General features: G+C 42.8%; 3 protein-coding genes and 1 pseudogene across 3 annotated transcripts; 3 read left to right on the plus strand and 1 right to left on the minus strand.

Moving 5' to 3' along the window:
• Positions 1 to 1,522: 1,522 nt before the first annotated feature.
• Positions 1,523 to 2,676, plus strand: LOC127782458 (germin-like protein 8-8). Its single transcript, XM_052309647.1, has 2 exons — positions 1,523 to 1,746; positions 1,937 to 2,676. Exons 1-2 carry the CDS (start codon positions 1,629 to 1,631, stop codon positions 2,491 to 2,493), a joined length of 675 nt encoding a protein of 224 aa, XP_052165607.1. The 5' UTR covers positions 1,523 to 1,628; the 3' UTR covers positions 2,494 to 2,676.
• A 4,282-nt stretch (positions 2,677 to 6,958) lies between these two features.
• On the plus strand, positions 6,959 to 8,101 carry LOC127781428 (germin-like protein 8-9). Its single transcript, XM_052308381.1, has 2 exons — positions 6,959 to 7,156; positions 7,347 to 8,101. The coding sequence occupies exons 1-2, from the start codon at positions 7,039 to 7,041 to the stop codon at positions 7,901 to 7,903; spliced, it is 675 nt and encodes a 224-aa protein (XP_052164341.1). The 5' UTR covers positions 6,959 to 7,038; the 3' UTR covers positions 7,904 to 8,101.
• An 8,880-nt stretch (positions 8,102 to 16,981) lies between these two features.
• On the minus strand, positions 16,982 to 20,255 carry LOC127781718 (uncharacterized; annotated as a pseudogene).
• Positions 20,256 to 22,170: 1,915 nt separating this feature from the next.
• Positions 22,171 to 23,343, plus strand: LOC127782437 (germin-like protein 8-10). The gene is made up of 2 exons (XM_052309621.1): positions 22,171 to 22,384; positions 22,581 to 23,343. Exons 1-2 carry the CDS (start codon positions 22,267 to 22,269, stop codon positions 23,132 to 23,134), a joined length of 672 nt encoding a protein of 223 aa, XP_052165581.1. The 5' UTR covers positions 22,171 to 22,266; the 3' UTR covers positions 23,135 to 23,343.
• The last annotated feature ends 600 nt before the right edge of the window (positions 23,344 to 23,943 follow it).

Below are 23,943 nucleotides of genomic sequence, written 5' to 3' on the forward strand. Positions count from 1 at the left end.
GTGGATCTCCCTTTAGATGTTTCCACCGCCATCGAGGAAGACCCTCGTCGTTGAGCCCCTGGCCAGCAGCATTGAGCTGCTGCCAAATCCGCCCCGACCTCCCACATCCTCCTATCCCTTCCCCGATGGGTTGTAAGCGGTGAGGTGGGGGAAAGAGCTAGTGGCCCCGGGCCTATCGGATCTACTGTGCATCCCCTCTTCCTCTCTGCTCTCCTCACATCAAATCTAAGCGGCAAACTTGCTGCTTTGCTCCCGCTAGATTTAGGAGACACCGATCTCCCTTCTCAGGGCATGGAAGGGAGTGTTGCGTGATATGGAAAAGAAGTGAGAATCGGTGGGGAAGGAGAAGGTGTGTCCTTTGAGAGAGAAGCCAAATAATAGGGCTGCCAAAAAGGCTCGAGGCTCACGAGCCACTCAAGCTCGGCTCGAGCTTCAAACGAGCCGAGCCTGAGCCCAAACTAAAGCCCGTGAGCTTCTAACGGGTCTAACTGCATATGAATTTTATTGTTTATTCGATACACAATTAATCAGCTAGCATGTATTAGCAAAATAGTTTCTCCTCTTCTATTAGTGTGATTTGCTAGAAAATAGTTATTTCTATTAAATGGTATCAAGTGAGCTAGTAACTTTCAGTGCTAAAAAACCAAAACGTGAACTTTCGATGCTTTAAAATCATTTTTGCCTTAATCGTTATACTATTTATGTCCGAGCTCGAACCGGGTTGGCTCAGAAGCTCAAAAGTAGAATAGTCTCAGCTCATCATGGTTGTGTCAAGCTCGAGCCTGCGCAGACAAGCTTGGCTCATTCATAGCACGTACTGCCGATAAGGGGCTTGCCGTGGGCTTGGGATTTTGTTTGGCTCAGCTCGGTTCACTCCCTGTTCATGTTAAAAAATCACAGTGATAACATTGTCGGTTTGTAATATATCCCTATCATTTTATGGTGGGTTCGGGGAGAGAACCCATCCAACCACCAATCCAACATGAACCGCCCAGCCAGCTCGAGTAGAACCGGTAGTGATGAGCCGATAGGGATTGCATGCCCTTTCTATTATAGTCAGTCAACACCTAACCATGGATTGCTCTCAGATTTCATCCGATGTTTCGTGAGGGGTGACAAATTAATTGATTTGATCCCAAGATAATGGTGACCAAGTAATTGAAAAGGTTGGAAACGATAGTGCAAAGACTAAGCACGCAGGCTATTGATTGATGATGCACGCTGATTGACCGTTCTATGCAGATCCCATAAAAAAGAGAGAGAGAGAAAAAACTACTCTACGTCATCGTCAAAATGTGTATAAACACAATCGACCACGTCAGATTAGTAAGTAGGGCCAAAACGTATTTTTAAGCTGAAAAGTTCAACCTGCAGGCAACAAATTGCAGACCATTTCACTCTACTATAGCTGACATCAGTTCAGCTTAATTGACTTGTTCTCGATCACAAGTTTACGCTGCCGCACCCTGTGGCTATATAAACACATCAATCCTCCGTAGCCAAAGCATCACCCAACGATAAACACAAGCAGTTAGCTAGAAGCTAGCTAATTAACCTTCTCAGCCACCAGAGAAAGAACAAATAATTCAGTGCAGAAGAGAGCAGAAAAAAAGTAACCACAAAGCCAAATGGCTTCACCATCCTTCTGCCTACTGGCAGCTCTTCTTGCATTGGCCTCTTGGCAGGCCATCGCATCTGATCCTAGCCCTCTGCAGGATTTCTGTGTTGCCGACAAACACTCGCCTGGTACGTTATACATGCATTCAGCCATTTTCAATCTTTATATCTATGGTTTGTAAATTCTATGTTTTTTACACATATACACATACGAGATTATTCAATATAACTAACATCTCTAGCTATAATTGAAACACGTATAGGTGTTTTAAAATAGTATATATGCCATGTGTTTAAAAGTTAACTTTGTATTGTACAGTGCTTGTCAATGGATTTGCTTGCTTGGACCCAAAGTACGTGACTGCAGACCACTTCTTCAAGGCAGCCATGCTCGACACTCCTAGGAAGACAAACAAGGTTGGATCCAACGTCACGCTGATCAATGTCATGCAGATCCCTGGCCTCAATACGCTTGGCATCTCAATTGCACGCATCGACTACGCACCATTGGGTGAGAACCCACCGCACACGCACCCCCGTGCCACTGAGATTCTCACTGTCCTTGAGGGAACCCTCTATGTCGGCTTCGTCACGTCTAACCCAAACAACACACTATTCTCCAAGGTGCTCAACAAGGGTGATGTATTCGTATTCCCCGAGGGGCTCATCCACTTCCAATTCAACCCTAACCCCCATCAACCCGCGGTTGCAATTGCTGCACTAAGCAGCCAAAACCCCGGTGCCATCACCATTGCAAATGCAGTGTTCGGATCAAAGCCACCGATTTCAGACAAAGTTTTGGCAAAGGCGTTCCAAGTTGAGAAGGGCACCATCGATTGGCTCCAGGCTCAGTTCTGGGAGAACAACCACTATTAATTGTCCTAAATATTGTCCGCTTACGGACTCTATGTTTTAATTTTACATACAAATAAATAAGTGGTATGTATTTTGTTCTTCCTATAAATTCGCAAGGTGTTGGCTTTTTTTAAAGAAATGATGTACATGTATTGTTTTACCGTTCAATAAATATAATGCAATATATGGTGTTTGTTACAAAAATTTAACGTCCCAAAGCTATGCAAGATTATGTACTATCAATTATTTGGCGTGCATCATATGTATACGATAAAGAAATAGAAAATCCACTCTTCTAACTGTCATGAAAATTCTAACATGAGGAAACATTAATTCAACATGGACATGGTTGTAAGATGGACCTTGCTGAGTGGTGGTCTCGAGGACCGCTAGATCTGGTTCACAGGAGTTTGAGGGCCACTAAATCCGACAGCCATGAGCTCGAGGGCCGCCGGATCCAACCGGTGCAGACAGCTCAAGAGCAGCACCCTCCCCTAGTCATCAGCGTGGGGTAAGTTGTCCCTCCCCCTCCCTCGGTGCATGGGGCAACTTGTCCCTCCCCCTCCCTCCGTGCAGTGGCAGCTTGATCTCCTCCTCCCCCGGCTGCCTTGAGCTTGATGTGATGACTATGGTTAGGATGCTCCACCATGGTGACCATGAGTAGGAGTAGCCACAATGACGACTACAGAACCATGGAAAGTACCTTCGAGCATGGTGCCATCATGAGGGATTGGAGATTTATCTCCACCATTTTCCCCTCGGCAATGATGGCGGCAGATGGCGGCCCTCTCCTTGGAGAATGGATGAGCGCCACGGCCTCCGCCCCACCTCGAGGCCCTAGGTACCTCACCGTGTTCCCCTCTCTTTTCCCAGTTATCGCTGCTGATCCTGTCGACAATGAGAAGTACAAGAAGTTCCGCATGTTGGATTTGTGATGAGGTCCAGTTCTTTTTTCCTTTTGGATTTGTGATTCATATTTGAAGCATGTACAGATTCTGGTATGTGGATGATTTTGTAATTATGGGATTTAGTTTCTATAATCCTCTAGCTAGAAGAGTCAGCTCAGTGCTTTTCTTTTTACTCGGTGAAAGCCATCAGTGTCAGTTCTCACATCCGGCATTAATGATCCTCCCTCATCTTTGCCAGATAAGCGGTGCCGGTTCTAAATCCAACACTGTTGGATCCTTTGGAACCGGCACAAATGTGCTCTTCCGTACTAGTGATATGATGTGCGCAATGGCATCTCTAAGAGGTAGAAGAAAATTTTTGACGCGAATGTATGTGATCCTAGTTTCATCATTTCATGGATGGTATAGAAAGAACAGGATGCCCATGTCTTCCATGTGTGTTTGGCCTCCGTAGTGGAGACTAAGGGTTGTTCAGATTGATGTCATTTTTGACCATACCATTTTTTGGGGAAGTTGTCAAAAAAATGTCTATGTTTAGTTTGTTGTCAAACTTTGGTAAATACATAAATCCTGCCGTTTTGGTAATATGCCAACTTACCAAAATTTTGGCAATACCAAAATTTGGTAAGGTTTATTTTGGCTACAATCTGAACAGCACCTGCGGAAGCCATCCAGGACAAGTGGCAAAATTGGAAGGAAACTAGCCTACTTGGCATTGTAGAAACCATTTGAAACTTAATCTGTCAACTGGGGGCTTATGGGGTGCTACACCCCTAGTGCGTGCAGTAGCTGACCCCTTGCCCTTCTAGTCAGCATGTGGATATCCCTCAACAACCATGTTTGTTGAAAAATCTACTGTTAGACTCTTAGACTTTGCGGCCTTGAGTGACTTAGGAAAACCATTACTATTGGAGTAGTGCAAAATCACTCTAAACATATGGGGGCAAATATCAACTTACTCTCGACATGGCTAGCTCTTGGGAATGAGAGTACATCTAGGCATGGACAAAGGAAAGCCTAGAGCAGCTAGGGCATGAGCCTAACTTTCCTCTCTAATCATGTTTAGATCTTAGGAAAGCCTAGAGCAGCTAGGGCATGAGCCTAACTTTCCTCTCTAATGATGTTTAGATCTCACTTATTGTTAAAAGTTTATTTCTTAGTTGAGCTATATAGGCTATTAACTTACTAAAATAATAGAAAAAAAAAGCCTCCGTGTTCGCTCTCATGATAAAAAAATAAATCATATTAATCATAGAAAAATAAAAAAAGAGTGCATATATAAATACAATTTAAAATAGCTAAAAATAGAAATTAAAAAATAAGAAACATTGGAAGAGAAGACCAGAGTCCATACCGATATACAATATAGAATTGATTGAAATTAAGAATTACAAATAAGAAAATTAAAAGTATAGGTTAAAATCCATATAGAAATACAATTTATAATTGACATTTGGAATTAAAAATAAGGAATATTGAAAGAAGAGTTTAGACATAGAAATACAATTTAGAAATAATGGAAATTTGAAATTAAAAATAAGTAATATTGATTGAAGAGGGTAGAATCCATATAGGAATTTAGAACTATTTAAAATTCATAATAAACATAATAAAATTAAGAGTAGAGTTTACAGTCTATATAAAAATACAAATATAAATAACTAAAATTCGGAATTAAAAAATAAAAAAATATTGAAAGATGAGTTTAGAGACCATATAGAAATATAATTAGAATAACGAAAATTCATAATTAAAAATAAATAATATTGAAAGAAGAGTATAGACTCTAGTCCATATAGGAATTTATAACTGATTGAAAGTCCAAATTAAAAATAAGAACATTAAAGTAGAGTTTAGATTCCATATAGGAAAATAATTTAGAAATAACTAAAATTCAAAATTTAAAAAAAGAAACAAGATTGCGAGAAGAATCTAGAGTCCATATAGGAATACAATTTAGAAATAATTAAATTTCGAAATTAAAAAATACTAAATATTAGAAGAAGAATCTGAGTCTATATAGTAGTATAATTTAGAAAAAACAAATTTTGGAATTAAAAAGTAAGGAATATTGAAAGAAGAGTCTAGAGTCCTTACAGAAATACAAATACAGAATAACGTAAATTTGGATATTGACAATGATGGCATCAGAGCATTCACGACTTAAAAAACCCTAATAGGGCATGCCCTCTTATGTGCTGGTTCATCTAAAACTGGCGCATATGAGGATTTTTTTTTTCATCCTACCAACTCCTTGAAGTGGGTCTGAAATTAAAATCTGGTACCTATAACACTTTATAGGTGCTAGTTTATTTAAAAAAACAGTACTAATCATAAAAGTGTTGGTTTTTTTAATAAAGCAACACCTATACGTAGGATAAAAGTGTTGGTTTTATTAAAGAATAAAAAGGACACTTCAATGGTGAGCCTGAGTGCATGTGGAGTGTGGAGTGTGGGATAAGTCCCACACTTATCCTTATCTTCTTCGTCTCTCCCATCTCTCATTCCCTCTGCACTCAATCTCTCCCATCTCCATCTCTCCTGTCCCTCTGCCCCTCCCTCTCCTCTCCTCTCCTCTCCTGTCATGTCCCGTGATGTGGACGAGGAGGCACGGGGACCAGATCCAGTGGCCCCCGAACTTAGGACCTCCACGGCGGTGACGAGCAACAGTAGCCTTCTCTTCCTCTCCATAATGCTGCAGCCACCGGATGCGGCAAGAGAGAGCTTAATCTGGCTCTCCCGCTCATCCCACCCTCTCCTCTCCTACGTTTTAAACAGGAAGTGATAACTAGGCATGCCTATTTACAGCACACAATATAATTGTTGCAATATGTTTTGTTGTCATCAACAACAAATTGATCACCCAGTCATCAAGGATTCGTACAAATCACCAACAATCACATCAACATCAATCTAAATCACCAACAATCACAACAACATCAACCTAGATATGACGTCGACATCACAGCAACATCACAGAGAGAGGAGGAAGAGGTGATCGATCTAGATCGACTTAGCTCATCGCCGTAGCTCTACTTTTATCGTACCCAGTGGTTTAATTAATTAAGCAGAGAGACCCATCCAACCACCATGAACCAGCAGCGATGCTTAATCTCTAATGCAAATTTGAATTGATCTCAGATTGCATCCGATGTTTCGTGAGAGGTGACAATTTGATTTGGTCCCAAGATAATGGTGACCAAGTAATTGGAAAAGGTCGGAAACGAGAATTCCATGACTTAGCATGCAGATCATTGATTGATGCTAATGCACGCTGATTGGCTCTTCTGTACAGATCCGATCATAACTAATGCCATCGTCAAAATAGCTAGTGTGTGTCATCGTCAAAATGTGTGTAAACAGAATCGACCACGTCAGATTAGTTATTAGTGCTGATACATATTTTTAAGCTGAAAAGATCAACCTGCAAGCAGCAAATTGCAGACCATTTCAGTCTACTAGCTGACATCAGTCCAGCTTAATTGACTTGTTCAGTTGTTCACAAGCTCACGCTGGCGTGCCCAGCGGCTATATAAACACATAAATCCTGCACAGCCAAAGCATCACCCAGCGATAAACACAAGCAGTTAGCCAGCCACAAGCTAAGAGAAACAGCAAATAATTCAGTAGAGAAGATAGCAGAAACCCAAAGCCAAAAATGGCTTCACCGTCCTTCTGCCTCTTCGCTGCTCTTCTTGCTTTGGTCTCATGGCAGGCCATCGCTTCTGACCCTAGCCCTCTGCAGGACTTCTGCGTTGCCGATAAGCACTCGCCTGGTATATCACATATGCTCTTAATTTTAGATGTTTTCTAGCTTTACATTTATGATGAGAAATACTATGTTTTTCACATATAAACACTTTCCATATTATTCAACTTAACTAACTGTAGTAATTGAAACACGTATAGATGTGTTCAAATATAACATATGCGATGTGTTTAAAAGTTAACTTTTTTATGATACAGTGCTTGTCAATGGATTTGCTTGCTTGGACCCAAAGTATGTGACCGCAGACCACTTCTTCAAGGCAGCCATGCTTGACACTCCTAGGAAGACAAACAAGGTTGGATCCAACGTCACACTGATCAACGTCATGCAGATCCCTGGACTCAACACGCTCGGCATCTCAATTGCACGCATTGACTATGCGCCTTTGGGTCAAAACCCACCGCACACGCACCCTCGTGCCACTGAGATCCTCACAGTGCTTGAGGGAACACTTCACGTCGGCTTCGTCACATCTAACCCAAACAACACACTATTCTCCAAGGTGCTTAACAAGGGTGATGTCTTTGTATTCCCCGTGGGGCTCATCCACTTTCAATTCAACCCTAACCCCCACCAGCCAGCAGTTGCAATTGCTGCTCTTAGCAGTCAAAACCCTGGTGCCATCACTATTGCAAATGCAGTTTTTGGATCGAAGCCACCAATCTCAGATGAAGTTTTGGCAAAGGCGTTCCAAGTTGAAAAGGGGACCATAGATTGGCTCCAGGCTCAATTCTGGGAGAACAACCACTACTAATTATCCTAAAAAAATTATCGGCTTACGGAATATGTTTTAATTTTATATACAACATAAATAAGTGGTATGGATTTTTGTATTTCTTATACATGCTTGCAAGCTGTGATGTTTTTTTCATGTACTAATGTACTACTACCAATATACATGTATGGTTTCCCCGTTTAATAAATGGAATACAGTATGGTGTTCGTTAAAAAACTGAATGTCACAAACTTTGTGCAATAACACTTCAGTCAATTATTTGGCACGCGTGATATAGCATAGTGAAAGAGTGTGAAATCTGTCAAGTGATATGTAATATAGTTCCCAAGTAAATTATTGATGGAATGCAACATATATAGCAGTGACATATAAGGAAAAGCTGGAGCTAGAGTTAGGAGGAGTTAGAATTGGTGTTGCTAGGGCCCCATGTGTATAGGGATGTGGCATGGAGAAAAACGGTCCACAAGGCCAATTTTCTAAGCTATACAGAACGTTTGGGTAGCTTTACGTGCTCCGATAACTAAGTCGATTTTAAATGTGTTTAAATGCATTTCTATAAAAGTCTATGTTGGATTTATTCCCACATCGGTAATTGATGATGCAGAGCACAACTTAAAAGGTGGGACAATCATCATCCATTAGACTAGCCTTTTGGGTTGTGTAGGCCCAGGACCTTAAGTCGTGGCTCCGGTTAGGCCTGTGGTGGAGCAGGTTCAATGTGACCTTGGTGGCCCACGATAAGTGGGCCAGGCTGCGCTCTAACAATCTGGTTTTCTTCTCGACCACTCGATCTGGCAAACTGGACCTCAAGAGCCACCAAATCCGGCTACCACGTGTTCGGGGGCCACCTGATCTGACCAGTGCAGCCTGCTCAACAGCGGCACCCTCCTCGGCATGGCGGTGAGTTCCTCCCCATCCCCTAGTGTGGTGTCAGCTCTCTCTCTCTCTCTCTCTCTCTCTCTCTCTCTCTCTCTCTCTCTCTCTTCCATCGCTAGTTGCCTCGAGCTCGATGTGTTGATGACAGTTGGGCTGCTCCACCATGTGGATCATACATAGGAGTATCGACAAACGATAACTATGGATCCATGGAAAGTGCCCTCAAGCATGGTGTTATCAGGAGGGATCAGAGAGCTATCCCCTCCATTTACCCTCGGCGGAGAGGCGGATGGTGGATGGACGTCGTATGAGCACCATGGCCTCTGCCTCAACCCCCCCCCCCCCAACCACGACCACCCACACCTATGCCCAACCTAGGTGCCTCGCCGTATTCCCCTCCCCGTTCCCTGTTGACAATGAGAAGTACATGGAGATGTTTAGCATGTTGGATCTGTGATGTGTGCTCCAGTTTTTTTTTTGTTAGATTTGTGATTCAGATCTTTTCCTTTTAACTTAAAGAGTGTAAAGATTCTGTATGCGAGTGATTTTGTCATTCTGGGATTTAGTTTCTAAAATCCTCTAGCTAGAAGAGTGGGCTCCTAGTGCCTTTTTTACTCGTCAAAAGACATCTACGTCGGTTTGAACAAATGATGATCCTCTCTCATCAGTGCCAATTCAGAAGTGTCGGTTCCAAATCCAGCATTGTTGGGTCCTTTGAAATATGTGATGTGTTCTGTACTGATGCTAGCAAGGGCATGTCTAAAAGGTAGGAGAAGGTTTTCGACACGGGTGTATGTAATCCTAGTTTCATTATTTCATGGATGGTTTGGAAAGCATGGAATGCTCGCGTCTTCTATGTGTGTTTCGACTTTGCAGTTTATTAGACTGCGGCAACCATCCAGGACAAGTGGCAAACCATCCAGCATGGAAAGAAGCTGGTCTACTTGGCATTGTAGAAACCATTGAAACTTAACCTGACAACCTATGTGACCTCTTCCTTTTAGAAACTTGGCTTACGATGCTACATCCCTAGTGGATGCAGTTGCATCACTGGTGGAGAAACCCTTTGTAGTCCCGGTTCGTAACCCCCCTTTAGTCCCGGTTTCCAAACCGGGATTACCAATCCGGGACTAAAGATCGCTATCTTTAGTCCCGGGTGAAATAACCGGGACTAAAGATCGATATTTAGTCCCGGTTGGTAACACTAAAGATGGCTCAGCCATGTGGCCGGCTTACCAACCGGGACTAAAGATCGAGCTGACCTTTTTTTTTTTGCATGGCCCTGTTGCTGCATGGTTTATATATATATAAACCATGCATATATATGTTTCAGTACATATATATATGCATATATAATATATGCATATATATATATATATATATATATATATATTATATTATATTTATATATGTTTCAATACATATGTACATGCATAATATATATGTATTTATACATATATATGTTATGCAAATGCATATGTATATATATATATAAATATATGACCAAAATATATTTACATTATAGAAAATGTGTACACATGCATATAGAAACATATGTAGTCATGTATTAATTACAATCCATTATATGTCCTAGCTAGCTACGATTTCAACGTAGTAGTAGTCGCTAGCTCAGAAGCTAAGGACCTATGAATTGTGTTTCTGTCGTAGTAGAATTCACCCTTGGGATCAAGGATTTGTTCGTTGATGAATGTCATGAGTTGTTCTTGAACCGCCGCGATAAATTCCTTGTGTGTGGTCAGGTTATCCCTCATGCGAATAAACTATATGAATGTATGAAATTGATTAGTAATTAAACAAGAAATCGATACGTAATGAAATTTTGAATTTATTTGTACGTACATCGAGCTCTCTTGTCGTGATGATTTGGTCTGCAAGGCAGTGGCAATACTCGCACATGTAATAGCCGCACAAGTTAGTTCCCTGCTTTTGCTTGGCGCACTACAAATAAATGACAAACAACGAGAGATCTAATTAATATACACTTGTGTGTATTTGAATCGGAGAAATATAAATGTAGAGCATGTGTACTCACAGGAAATTTGAACTTCCGCCTAAGTCTTTCTCTCCATTTGCCGCGGACCAAATGACGGAACCGATACCAAGCCCTACATGGAGTTTAAAACTATGATTCGTAGTAGCAATTAACATAACAAGATTTTCTTAATTAACAGAGGAACTTATGACGGTACCTGTCTATAAGTTCGAAAACCTTATCAAACGTAGACTCTTTTTTATCCATTGAGTCATATACGTTGACGGTGCAGGCCGACAGGTCGAAGAGTAAAAGCACCCAGTGGAATCTACAATGTGCGTGGGATGCATTACATATGAAACACTTAGCAAGTTCGTACGGGAATGAAATTTGGTATAGGAAGACAGTAAAATTAAACTAACTCTATGTTGTACGGCAACAGTATGAACGTCTTGTAATGCTGCGCCTTCAGGAGATGGACGAGATTGTCCTCTGTGGCTTGCGGATATTGGTCGAACATTGCGACGTTTACTTTCCGAGGATCGATGAATCCAGTATCGAAAACCCCCCGCCGTCGGGCCCTTTGAATCTCCATTCTACAACGATAAAAGGGAGTATATTATTTTCTATAGTCTACTTATATACAAGGACCTAATTAATTAAAGGAGACGTAGTAAGAAATCTAACTGAACGATATACTTACAAAATCCAGCAACTCATAATAGAGACGTCGAGGGCGTCCAGCTGGTATAGTTCGTAGATTCCCTTGAAATTGATCCAGAGAGTGTCATCTCCTTGCAAGAAGTCCGTGTCCCTGATCCTCGCTCCGATCATCTCTCTACCGGTGGCGCTCATCTCCATGTACAGCTGATGGAACTTGTACATTTGTGTGGATAGGGACTGTAGCAGCTCAGGCTTGACAAGCGGTTTACCGAGTTCGTACATGTATTTCACTTCCGCCTTTTCGATTGGTGCGACTCCTAGCAATTGATCCGTAGTTAGACCGGTGTCAGTAATAAATTCTTCTATCGTCATTTCTTTACCGGTCACCAACGGCTCGATCTCCTGGTTTGGTTGCTCTCCAAGCTGAGGGACTGGTTTGGACTTTCCAGAAGATGCTTTCTTCAGCGTTCGCTCATAGTCCGATAGCTTAATGGCCTCCTTGGCAGGTGCAGACATACACCTGAAGAAGTTCATGACACTCAGGTCTATAGGAATCTTCTTTTCTAGACTTCGAGGCTTGAATTGTCTCTTGACTTCTGATACCACGTAAGCGTCAAGCTCCTCTTGCGTGCAATCGTACCCCGGGTCCTTGTTCTTGGCGGCGTCAACTTTCGCCTTCTTCGTTGTCCTTGTGTGGGCAGGCGGTGGAGCTTGGGGGGCCCTTGACTTTGAAGGTGCCGGAAGAGGAGCTTGCGGAGGAGTCGGTGTAGGAGCCCGAGGAGGAGTCGGTGCAGGAGCCTGAGGAGGAGTCGGTGCAGGAGCCTGAGGTGGAGACGGTGCTAGAGCATGAGGAGGAGATGGTGCAGGATCCTGAGGAGGAGATGGCGGAGCCGGAGGAGATGGTGCACGAGACGCCGCTTGTCGCCCACGGAGGATGATGTACCGCCTGCGCCATAGAATAATGGCATGGCTTGTGTCTCGTAGATGCGTCTCACCGTCTCCTCCAAGGTAATCCAGCTCGAGGTCCTTGTACACGCCTTCGACCAACTCAACTTCGACCTTGGAGTATCCTGCTAGAATCGGCCTGCAGTGGTAAGTACCTGAAGGGTCCGTTGGGATGGCCATGCCCGACGCCACCTTCATGTGGTGAGAGGTTATTTATTAGTAATCAACATATATAAGCAGCAACTAGCGGAATGGGCAAATCTAAAATATATAAACTACGAGCTTACCTTTATTGATAAGTTCTTGAAAGGAATATGCAGCTCACATGGTGTCCGCTGAGTGATGTCATCAACAGGGCAGGTGGATTCGTCCTGGGTTTGCATGGCGTCCATGCTCTGTGATCCTACCTGCCCCGTTGAGGCGCAGCTGCTACGGTTTCCTGACGGGCTCACCATTGCAGGAGGAATGGTCGGCTGGGGATCATGGGACCGATGTGCGGCCATGCGTTCATCAACCTTCCTTGCCACCTCCTCTTGCATGCTGCGCTCGTAGCTCGATACCCTGAACTCTAGATCTACAATCTTCGCCTCGGTATCTCTCTTGCGCCTCATCCGACTCCTGTACATATGGATGTCCTCCTTGAACCCAATCTTCCAAGGAATCACCCCTTTCCTCGTGTTCGTCCTGGATGCTCTGGAGTCTGCAGGGCGAGTGACAGCTCGTCCCTCTCTCTGTCCGGTCGGAACGTGCCCTGAGAAGAGGCTTCCACTGCGTCTGTTAGTCGACGCGCAGCCTCTCGTATCTGATCACCGAAGACCAGTGAGCCATCAGCTGGGTTGAGCGTTCCACCGTGAGCATAGTACCAGAACTTCGATCGTTCCGGCCAATTAGCGGTGGCCGGTTCGATACCCCTCTCAAGCAAGCTAGCCTCCATCTCCTCCCACTTCGGCATCGCGACGCTATAGCCGCCTGACCCCAAGTGGTAATGGTACTTCTTCTTGGCGGCATTTTCTTTGTTTCTTTCCATCATCGCCTGCCCTTGTTCACCTGTCTTATATGCAACGAACTCGTCCCAGTGATCCCTTAGCTTTGGGAATGTGTCGAAGTTCGGTGTCTGCCCCTTCAGGATATATTTCTGGTACAGATCTCCCTTGAAGCTCTGAAACTGTTCTGCCATTTTCTTCAGAGTCCACCTTTTCACTTTGTCCTCTGTACCCGCGGGAAGGGTGAATGTCTCGAGCATTGTAGTTCAAAGCATCTCTTTCTCCGAATCTGAGACAAAGCTCTCATGATCTCCGCGTGCCCTTGTTCTTCGCCAGTACACCGTACTGACAGGCACGTTATCCCGCACAACCCAACCGCTGTGACGTACATAGTTCTTGGCGGCTTCTGCCGGGGCACTAGGTCGTCCATCTTCTTCCATTTCCGTTATGATGTGCCGACCCACAAGCTTCTTCGCGGCACCTCGTTGCCCGCGTGCCCTCTTCTGTCCAACGGAGGGTTGACTTCCACTAGCCTCCTTCTCCTGGTTCCCCTCCACATTCCTTTCTACGTGCCCCTCCTGGTTCCCCTCCGCATCCCTCTCCACGTTCCCTTCCTCGTTCAAATACTGGTTTGGATCCTCGTTCCCCTCTTCTTCGTTCTAGTACTGGCTGCTTCCCTCCGCGATTGTATCGTACAATATCTATTCCTCATCGCGATCAGCCATCTGTTCATACAGGAAACATCTGCTAAGTCATGAGACATTTATGTTTTAACAATCTTATATTAAAACTCAAATAATCTTATATGCTAAGACTAAACGAACAGTCATGTATGCTAAGTGTAACTATCGTATATTAGAACCCTACACAATCTTAGAAGCTAAGTCTAACTACAAATCTAATAATCTTATACTAAAACTCAAATAGTGATGATATATGCTAAGACTATGTGACGTATATTATAGGACCCTAGCTAGTCAATAATTATATACTAAGTCTAATTACAAATATAATAATCTTATATTAAAACTCAAATAATCTTATATGCTAAGACTAAAATAGTCATGTATGCTAAGTGTAACTGTCATATATTAGAACCCTACACAATCTTACATGCTAAGTCTAATTACAAATCTAATAATCTTATACTAAAACTCAAATAGTGATGATATATGCTATGTCTAGGTGACGTATATTATAGGACCCTAGCTAGTCAATAATTATATACTAAGTCTAATTACAAATATAATAATCTTATATTAAAACTCAAATAATCTTATATGCTAAGACTAAAATAGCCATGTATGCTAAGTGTAACTATCGTATATTAGAACCCTACACAATCTTACATGCTAAGTCTAATTACAAATCTAATAATCTTATACTAAAACTCAAATAGTGATATATGCTAAGTCTAGGTGACGTATATTATAGGACCCTAGCTAGTCAATAATTATATACTAAGTCTAATTACAAATATAATAATCTTATATTAAAACTCCAATAATCTTATATTAAAACTCAAATAGTCAAGTATTCTAAGTGTAACTGTCGTATATTAGAACACTACACAATCTTATATGCTAATTAAGTCTAATTACAAATCTAATAATCTTAATTGCGTTACAAATATAACAATCATATATATATAATTACGTCACTTGCCTGGGCGAATTCCTTCGAGGGCTAGCTCTACCACTCCGGCTTGAGGGACGACTCCGACAACGTCTTTTCTGCAAGATACAAAAAGATGTTTTAGGATAAACGCGAAGTAACATATATTGCATTTGACGTTCACGTTTCGTTCACGATATCGTTCACGTTCGCGTTCTCGTTAAGGTCACGTTTCATTCACCTACGTTTGTTCGTTCACGTTCATTAACCTGCCTATAATTGCATTTCACGTTCACGTTCGTTGGCTCGTTCACATTCGTTCGCTCGTTCTCGTTCACGTTCATTCACCTTGTTCTCGTTCACGTTCGTTTGCTCGTTCTCATTCACGTTCGTTGGCTCGTTCACGTTCGTTCGCTCGTTCTCGTTCACGTTCATTCATCTTGTTCTCGTTCACGTTCGTTCGCTCGTTCACGTTCTCGGTGTGGCGGCAGCGGGACGGCGGTGTGGCGGCAGCGGAGCGGCGGCGGGGCGGCGCGGCGGCGGCGTGGCGCCGCGCGCGGCATCGGGCCGGCGCGTGGCGCGGTGGCGTGGCGCCGCGCACGGCATCGGCGCGGCACGGCAGCGGCGTACGGTGCGCGGCGCGGTGCCGTCGTGGCGCTACGCCCGGTGGCGGCGTTTCGCGGCGGCGGCGTTGCGCGGCGGCCGCCGGTGGCGCGTGACGCGGCGGCGGCGTGGCGGCGCGGCGCCGGTGCAGTGCCGCGGCGGCGTCGTGGCGTCTCGTGGCGCGGCGTCGTCGTGGCGCAGTGTCGTGTCGTGACGAGGTCGGCGTCGGCGTCTGAAACACGGCGGCCGGCGGCAACCGAGAAGGAGAGAGAGAGATCAAGATCGGAGAGAGAGATCGAGAGGGAGGCGGCGGCGGCTCTCACCCCAGAGATGCGGCGGCGGCGGAGGAGGCGGAGGCGGCAGCGACAACGACGAGCGCGGGAGACGGCGAGATACGGTGGCGGCGTCGGCGCGGGGATGCCCTAGGCAGTGGCGGTGAAGGAGAAACCGAGAGAGATCGATCGGGCAAAAACTTCTAAGTGTTGGTGGAGAAGACGAGGGCGCGCATCGGGAATACATATAGCGCTAGATCTTTAGTCCCGGTTGATGAGAACAACAGGGAGTAAAGACATCAACCGGGACTAAAGATCTTTTCCCGCTATTTCCAAATTCTTTTTAAACCCGGTTAGGTTTAAGAACCGGGACTACTGATAAGCGCACTGAATATTATTTTCCATTACATATGTATTTCTAAAATAGAAGATAATGCATTACAATTATTTAAAGTACAAAGATTAATGACAATTACTTCGAAAAATTATTGTTGTCTGTAATAAATTAAGTGGATAAAACGTAATAAGCAAATATATGATTTAAAATTAATAAAAATTCTAATAATCATATATACTTAGCATATGAATGACATTATTAAATTGGTAAAAACTCTAATTAACATATGTATATACATACGGCATGATTTAAAATTAATAAAAATTGTAATCATCATATATACTTAGCATAGGAATTATATTAAATTAATTGTTAAAAACTCTAATTAACATATGTAAATGCCACATGCATGATTTAAAAATTTTAAAAATTCGAATAGTCATATATAATTAGCATATAAATGATAGTAAATTAAATTGTGAAAAACTCTAATTAACATATGTAAATGCCACATGCATCATTTGAAACTTTTAAAAATTCTCTAGTCAATTATAATTAGCATATGAATGATAGTAAATTAAATGTTAAAAACTCTAATTAACATATGAAATTGCCACCTGCGTGATTTAAAACTATTAAAAATTGTAAGTATCGCATATAACTAGCATATACATGATTTAAACTTGTTAAAACCTCTAATAATCGTGCGAAATTAACATATGCCATACATCAATTGATTTGTATGGATAATCAATACATCCAAAATAGTTTACATCGTGTACACAATAATTACGGCAATACATCGGCGGTGACGGTTGACCGCACGTATTTTCTCCTCACTATTGTTCCCTCCTTGTGATCGCTACGTGAGTAAGGAGTGTCTTCATTTGATAGGAGGATGCTAGGGTCAATCGTCACCGTGAAAGGGGGTTGCCCATCCAATTGATCGTAATCCTCGTCAGTCTTGTCCTCAACTCCGACGATTTTTCTTTTGCCTGGGAGAACCACGTGACGCTTAGGCTCGTCAGGCCCTCTGCCCTTCTTTCCTTTGCTGGACATGTCCTTCACGAAAAAGACTTGCGTTACATCATTGGCAAGGACAAAAGGTTCGTCCGAGTATCCAACCTTGTTAAGGTCAACCGTTGTCATCCCACTGTCATCAATCATTACGCCTCCACCAGTCAACCTAACCCATTGGCACCGGAACAGAGGAACCTTGAGAGGACCATAGTCAAGTTCCCATATGTCCTCGATGGCACCGTAATACGTGCTAGTTGTTCCATCGTGTCCCATGGCATTGACACGAACAGCGCTGTTTTGGTTCGTGCTCTTCATGTCTTGGGCTCTCGTGTAGAATGTGTACCCATTGATCTCATATCCCTGGAATGTCGCGATCGACCCAGATGGTCCCCTCGCCAGGAAGGCAAGTTGTTGGTTGATCGACTCGTTACCCATGAGATGTTGTCGTATCCACGCGGGGAAAGTATCAATGTGATGCCGTGTAATCCATGCATCGGACTTACCGATGTTCCTGGCGCGAACTAGAGCCAAGTGCTCCTCGATGTAAGGAGCTACCAATGAAGATTGTTGCAGAACCATGAAATGGGCTTTACGGAATAAATTGTTGTCTACCGTCATTATTGCTTTCCTTTCAAGAGTTCCCTTTCCCCGTAGTCTCCCTTCATGGCGTGATTCAGGTACCCCGATTGGGCGAAGATCTTCGATAAATTCTACACAAAATTCGATGACCTCCTCTGTTCCATAACCCTTGGCGATGCTTGCCTCTGGACGAGCACGGTTACGAACATACTTCTTCAGAACGCCCATGTACCTCTCGAAAGGAAACATGTTGTGTAGGTACACAGGCCTGAGAATACTGATCTCTTTCACAAGGTGACAAAGCAGATGCGTCATTATATTGAAAAATGAAGGTGGAAATATCAACTCAAAACTGATGAGACATTGCACCACATCATTCTGAAGGGCTTCTAATCTATCCGGATCGATGACCTTCTGCGAAATTGCGTTCATGAATGCATATAGCTTTGTTATTGTTGCCCGGACATTGTCTGGAAGGATACCCCTTATTACAACTGGTAGCAGTTATGTCATCAACACGTGACAGTTATGAGACTTTAGGTTTGTGAACTTCTTCTCCTTCGTGCTTATTATTCGCTTGATATTCGTGGAGTATCCAGACGGTACCTTTAAGCTCTCCAAGCATTCAAACATACTTTCCTTCTCTGCCTTGCTAAGAGTGTAGCTGGCTGGACTCAAGTAATGGCTTCCTTTCTCCTTTGGTTCCGGGTGAAGGTCGCCGCGTTGTTCCATATGCTTCAGATCATTACGTGCTTCCAGTGTATCTTTCGACTTTCCGTATACACCTAGGAAGCCAAGAAGGTTTACGCAAAGGTTCTTAGTGAGGTGCATCACGTCGATTGCCAATAGGGTAACTCCCAAAATATAGAGTTCTTTTTCCACATCGCCGCGTGACCATCTTCGCTCTCTATAGGCTGGCTTCCAGGCCCCTTTCCGAACACTACTTTAAGATCTTTAACCATAGCAAACACTGTTTTCTCGTTGCGATGTTTAGGCTTCGTACGGTGGTCAGCCTTATGTTCGAAGTGCTTGCCTTTCTTCCGTACCGGGTGGTTTGCTGCAAGGAATCGATGATGACCCATGTATACAACCTTCCTACAGTGCTTAAGATACGTACTTTCTGTTTCATCCATACAGTGAGTGCAAGCCTTGTACCCCTTGTTGGACTGTCTGGAAAGGTTGCTAAGTGTAGGCCAATCGTTGATGGTTACGAACAGCAGCGCTCGTATGTTAAACTCCTCCTGTTTGTCCTCGTCCCACACGGGGACACCTTCCTTCTTCCACAACAGCTTAAGATCTTCGACCAGTGGTCTTAGGTACACATCGATGTCGTTACCAGGTTGCTTGGGGCCTTGAATAATAATCGGCATCATTATGTACTTCCTCTTCATGCATAGCCAGGGGGGAGGTTGTAGATACACATCGTAACGGGCCAAGTGCTATGGCCGCTGCTCATCTCTCCAAAAGGATTCATACCATCCATACTCAAACCAAACCGCATGTTTCGTGCGTCATTTCCAAATTCTTTAAATTTTCTGTCTATGTTTCGCCACTACGAACCATCGGCGGGGTGTCTCAGCATCCCGTCCTATTGACGCTCTTCAGCGTACCATCGCATCATTCTAGCATTCCCCTTATTCCTGAACAAACGCCTTAGCCGTAGTATTATAGGGAAATACCACATCACCTTAGCAGGAATTCTCTTCTTTGTTAGCTGCCTGTCAACTTCTCCTGGATCGTCTCGTCTAATCTTGTATCGTAGTGCTTTGCAAACAGGGCATGCTTCTAGGTTCTCATACTCCTCACCACGATATAGGATACAATCATTCGGACATGCGTGAATCTTCTGAACTTCCAGTCCTAGCGGGCAGACTATCTTCTTAGCCTCGTACGTTGTCTCGGGCAATTTGTTTCCCTCCGGAAGAATGTTCTTGACGAGTTTCAATAAATCGCCAAATGCCTTGTCACTAACCCCATTTTTTGCCTTCCATTGCAAGAACTCCAGAGTGGTATCCAACTTTTTGTGCCCCTGCTCGCAACCTAGGTACAACGAAGTTCTGTGGTCCTCTAACATCTTGTCCAATTTATGGGCTCCCTTTTCACTTTCGCAGTCCTCCTTGGCGTCCTACAACATCTGACCAAGATCATACGCAACGTCGTTACCATCAGCATCCCTTTCCTCCTCGCCCGTTTGATTTCCTTCAAATCCAACGTACTGAGCAAAGTCCGGAATATTGTCGTCTTCCACTTCATCTTCTTCCATTTCAACACCTTGCTCTCCGTGGGATATCCAACAATTATAGCTTGGCATGAACCCCGACTCAAACAAGTGGAAATGAATAGTCCTGGATGCAGAATACTCCTTCTGATTCTTACACTTATTGCATGGACAACAAATAAAACACATTTGCCTGTTAGCTTCGGCCACTCTCAAAAAATAGTGCACACCGTCAATAAACTCTTTGGACCGCCGGTCAGCGTACATCCATTGCCGATCCATCTACATGAGTCGAAAAAAAATCGTACAAAAATAATTATTCTTATAATAATGACAGTCATACAATAATTATAAGATAATTACAAACTGTTTCAATAGTCATACAATAATGACATATCTTTATTCATACAAAAAATCATAAAATATTACACCAAATAATTCTTATTTACTATTTCTAAAGTTTTAAACTAATTTTAATGTGTTTTACTTCTTTTAATTTTCATTTTAGTTTTTTTCTAGTATTCAAGATTAACTTTCACTATAGTTTTCCTTCTCAACTATTTTATAAAACCTTCTTTAGCAAATCAACTAAATTTCTATATATTCTTTCTCCCCCACACAAATTTTCTCCCTCATCAACTTACAACTAAATTTTGGAGACAAAAAAGTGTGCAAAACATAGCTGCAAATGTAATATGACAAAAAAAAATTAGAGGATGAAGTTGCAAACCTTTTAGGCACCTCCGATTTGTATGTAATCACCAAAATAAATTCACTAGAAATTTTGGCATGACCTCCCCTCTTTTTTGAAGAAATTTTGAAGCTTGCTCGGGCAGCTGGAGGAGGAAGAAGACATATATATAGGGGTGGGACTTTAGTCCCGGTTGGTGTTACCAACCGGGGCTAAAGATCCCTGAGATCTATAGTCCCGGTTGGTACCAACCGGGACTGAAGTTACGATCTTTAGTCCCGGTTGGTGTTACCAACCGGGACTAAAGATCCCAGGGGGGCCTGACAGGCCTTGACAGCATTTGAACCAGGACTAAAGATGGACTAAAGATCAAATATGCCCGTTACCCTTTTTAACCGGGACTAAAGATCATCTTTAGCCCCGGTTTTTATTGCATCCGGGACTATTGTGGAATTCGGCCGACCGACGAAAGATGGTTTCTCCACCAGTGATACCTCTTACCCTTCTGGTCAGACTGGTTATCCTTCAACATGTTAGCTGAAAAAAGTACTATGTTGCATGCCATCAATCTCAATAAAAGTTTTGATGACTTCCACTGACCCGGCAAAAAAAACAGATATATAGAATTGGTCTTATTAATTACAAGTCTTATTAATCTAATCGATCGACAGGATTAGCGTTCGTGACAGCCTGCATAAGTGTCCGTACCCGTACCGTACCAGTACGGCCAGAGTGACATATGGGAAAACCAGTACAGTTAAACTGTATTTATTCCCCCAGAAAAAAAATGGTAGTATTTGTTATACGCATGTAATATTGCCAGTGAAAGTAATTAACCACTCCCAAGAAAAATGCATGGCGTGTGACCAAGTAAATTTTTGACTAGTCTGCAGAGTGATCAGTGACAAAATTAATAATATATGCTAAAAGATAGTAAAAGCTGCTCGTAATGTCCTTCTCATGATCAGACGTAGGATGTATCTACATGTGTATGCATTGACCGATCTTCAGCTAACAAAAAAAAAAGTTAATCCTTAATTACCGGCCGGTTCGAAACAATTTGATTTGATCCCAAGACAATGGCGACCAAGTAAATGAAAAAGGTTGGAAACAATAGTTCTTTCGATCGATGACTTAGCATGCAGGTCATTGATTGATGATGCACGCTGGTTGGCCCTTCTGCAGATCCGAACATAGCTACTGCCATCCTTTCCTTCAAAAAGAGAAAAAAGATAACTTCTCTATGCCATCGTCAAAATGTGTGAAAACACAATCGACCACGTCAGGTTAGTTAGTAGTGCCGATAAATTATTATTTTTAAGCTGAAAAGTTCAACCTGCAGGCAGCAAATTGCAGACCATTTCAGTCTACTAGCTGACATCAGTTCAGATTAATTGACTTGTTCAGTTGTTCACAAGTTCACGCTGCCGCGCCCCTGCGGCTATATAAGCACATTAATCCTCCACAGCCAAAGCATCACCCAACGATAAACACAAGCAGTTAGCTAGTAGCTAGCTAGCTTCTCAGCCACCAGAGAAACAGCAAATAATTCAGCAGAGAAGAGAGCAGAAAACCAAAGCCAAATAAATGGCTTCACCATCCATCTGCCTCCTCGCTGCTCTTCTTGTGTTGGTCTCATGGCAGGCCATCGCTTCTGATCCTAGCCCCCTGCAGGATTTCTGCGTTGCAGATATGCACTCACCTGGTATACCATTTATGCTCTTAATTTTAGACAATTAATAGCTTTATATTTACGATCTGAAATACTCAATTTTTCACACATAAAACATTTGTGAGATTATTCTACTTAATTTACTAACATCAAGTAATTGAAACAAGTATATATGTGTTGAAACAGTACATAAGACTTGCGTTTACGAGTTAACTTTTATATGATATAGTGCTTGTCAATGGATTCGCTTGCTTGGACCCAAAGTACGTGAATGCAGACCACTTCTTCAAGGCAGCCATGCTCAACACTCCTAGGAAGACAAACAAGGTTGGATCCAACGTCACGCTGATCAATGTCATGCAGATCCCTGGCCTCAACACACTCGGCATCTCAATTGCACGCATCGACTACGCACCATTGGGTGAGAACCCACCGCACACACACCCTCGTGCCACCGAGATCCTCACTGTTCTCGAGGGAACCCTCTACGTCGGCTTCGTCACATCTAACCCAAACACATTGTTCTCCAAGGTGCTCAACAAGGGTGATGTGTTCGTGTTCCCTGAGGGGCTCATCCACTTCCAATTCAACCCTAACCCCCATCAACCCGCGGTTGCAATTGCTGCACTAAGCAGCCAAAACCCCGGTGCCATCACCATTGCAAATACAGTGTTCGGATCAAAGCCACCGATTTCAGACATAGTTTTGGCAAAAGCGTTCCAAGTTGAAAAGGGCACCATTGATTGGCTCCAGGCTCAGTTCTGGGAGAACAACCACTATTAATTGCCTTAAAAATATTATGCTTACAGAACCTATGTTGTAATTTCATATATAACATAAATAAGTTGTATATGTTTTTCTACTTCTTATCCATGCTTCCAAGGTGTTAGTTGTTCTTTACATTTATGCACCAATGTAATGCCAGGACAATACATGTATGGTTTCCCGTCGAATAAATTAAATGGAATACAATATGTTGTCCGTTACAAAAATTGAATGTGCCAAAACGCTGGGAGAATATGTACTCTGAATTATTAGCAGGCATATATGTTATACTAGATGATACCCCGTGCGTTGCTACGGTATATATGAGCGGAAAATAAGATGAATAACAATATATGAAACACAGATAAAGAAATAATATGAACAATAACTATTATTTGTATAACTTTTAAATACTATCTATGTCTATACATGATTTTAGATCACAAAGCACTGTAGTACTTTTACACCAAATTGATGTTAGTGTTGGCAGTAAAAAGAATATCTGTTAATTGGAAAGTCAAATAAAAAATCAAATAGAAAATTCATGAGGGAAAATGCAGAAGTTAAAATCAATAATTCTACCATTATCTAAGCTCGTATGTGGAGAAGCAGACAGTCGATCAACAGTGCAAAATATTAGCCAGAGTAAAAACTAAACTTCCAATTAAGACTAATATGCGGTCTTGCACTGCAACGGAGATTAGCTTCAAGACTTGTGTACAGCCATCCTGGGCACGCTGCTCAGCATAAATAACAGATGAATGTGGTGAGACACCAAGCAGCCAAACATGATCCCATTAGGATTAAAATTTAGCAACCTACCAAGA

The sequence above is a fragment of the Oryza glaberrima genome, chromosome 8 (genome assembly GCF_000147395.1).
Source record: "Oryza glaberrima chromosome 8, OglaRS2, whole genome shotgun sequence".
Lineage (NCBI taxonomy): Eukaryota > Viridiplantae > Streptophyta > Magnoliopsida > Poales > Poaceae > Oryza > Oryza glaberrima.

Bases quoted from the DNA above. Each gene is read 5' to 3' on its own strand.
- LOC127782458 (XM_052309647.1), top strand. From the start codon at position 1,629: ATGGCTTCACCATCCTTCTGCCTACTGGCAGCTCTTCTTGCATTGGCC. The intron at 1,747-1,936 runs GTACGTTATACA...TGTATTGTACAG, and splicing joins TGCCGACAAACACTCGCCTG to TGCTTGTCAATGGATTTGCT.
- LOC127781428 (XM_052308381.1), top strand. From the start codon at position 7,039: ATGGCTTCACCGTCCTTCTGCCTCTTCGCTGCTCTTCTTGCTTTGGTC. The intron at 7,157-7,346 runs GTATATCACATA...TTTATGATACAG, and splicing joins TGCCGATAAGCACTCGCCTG to TGCTTGTCAATGGATTTGCT.
- LOC127782437 (XM_052309621.1), top strand. From the start codon at position 22,267: ATGGCTTCACCATCCATCTGCCTCCTCGCTGCTCTTCTTGTGTTGGTC. The intron at 22,385-22,580 runs GTATACCATTTA...TATATGATATAG, and splicing joins TGCAGATATGCACTCACCTG to TGCTTGTCAATGGATTCGCT.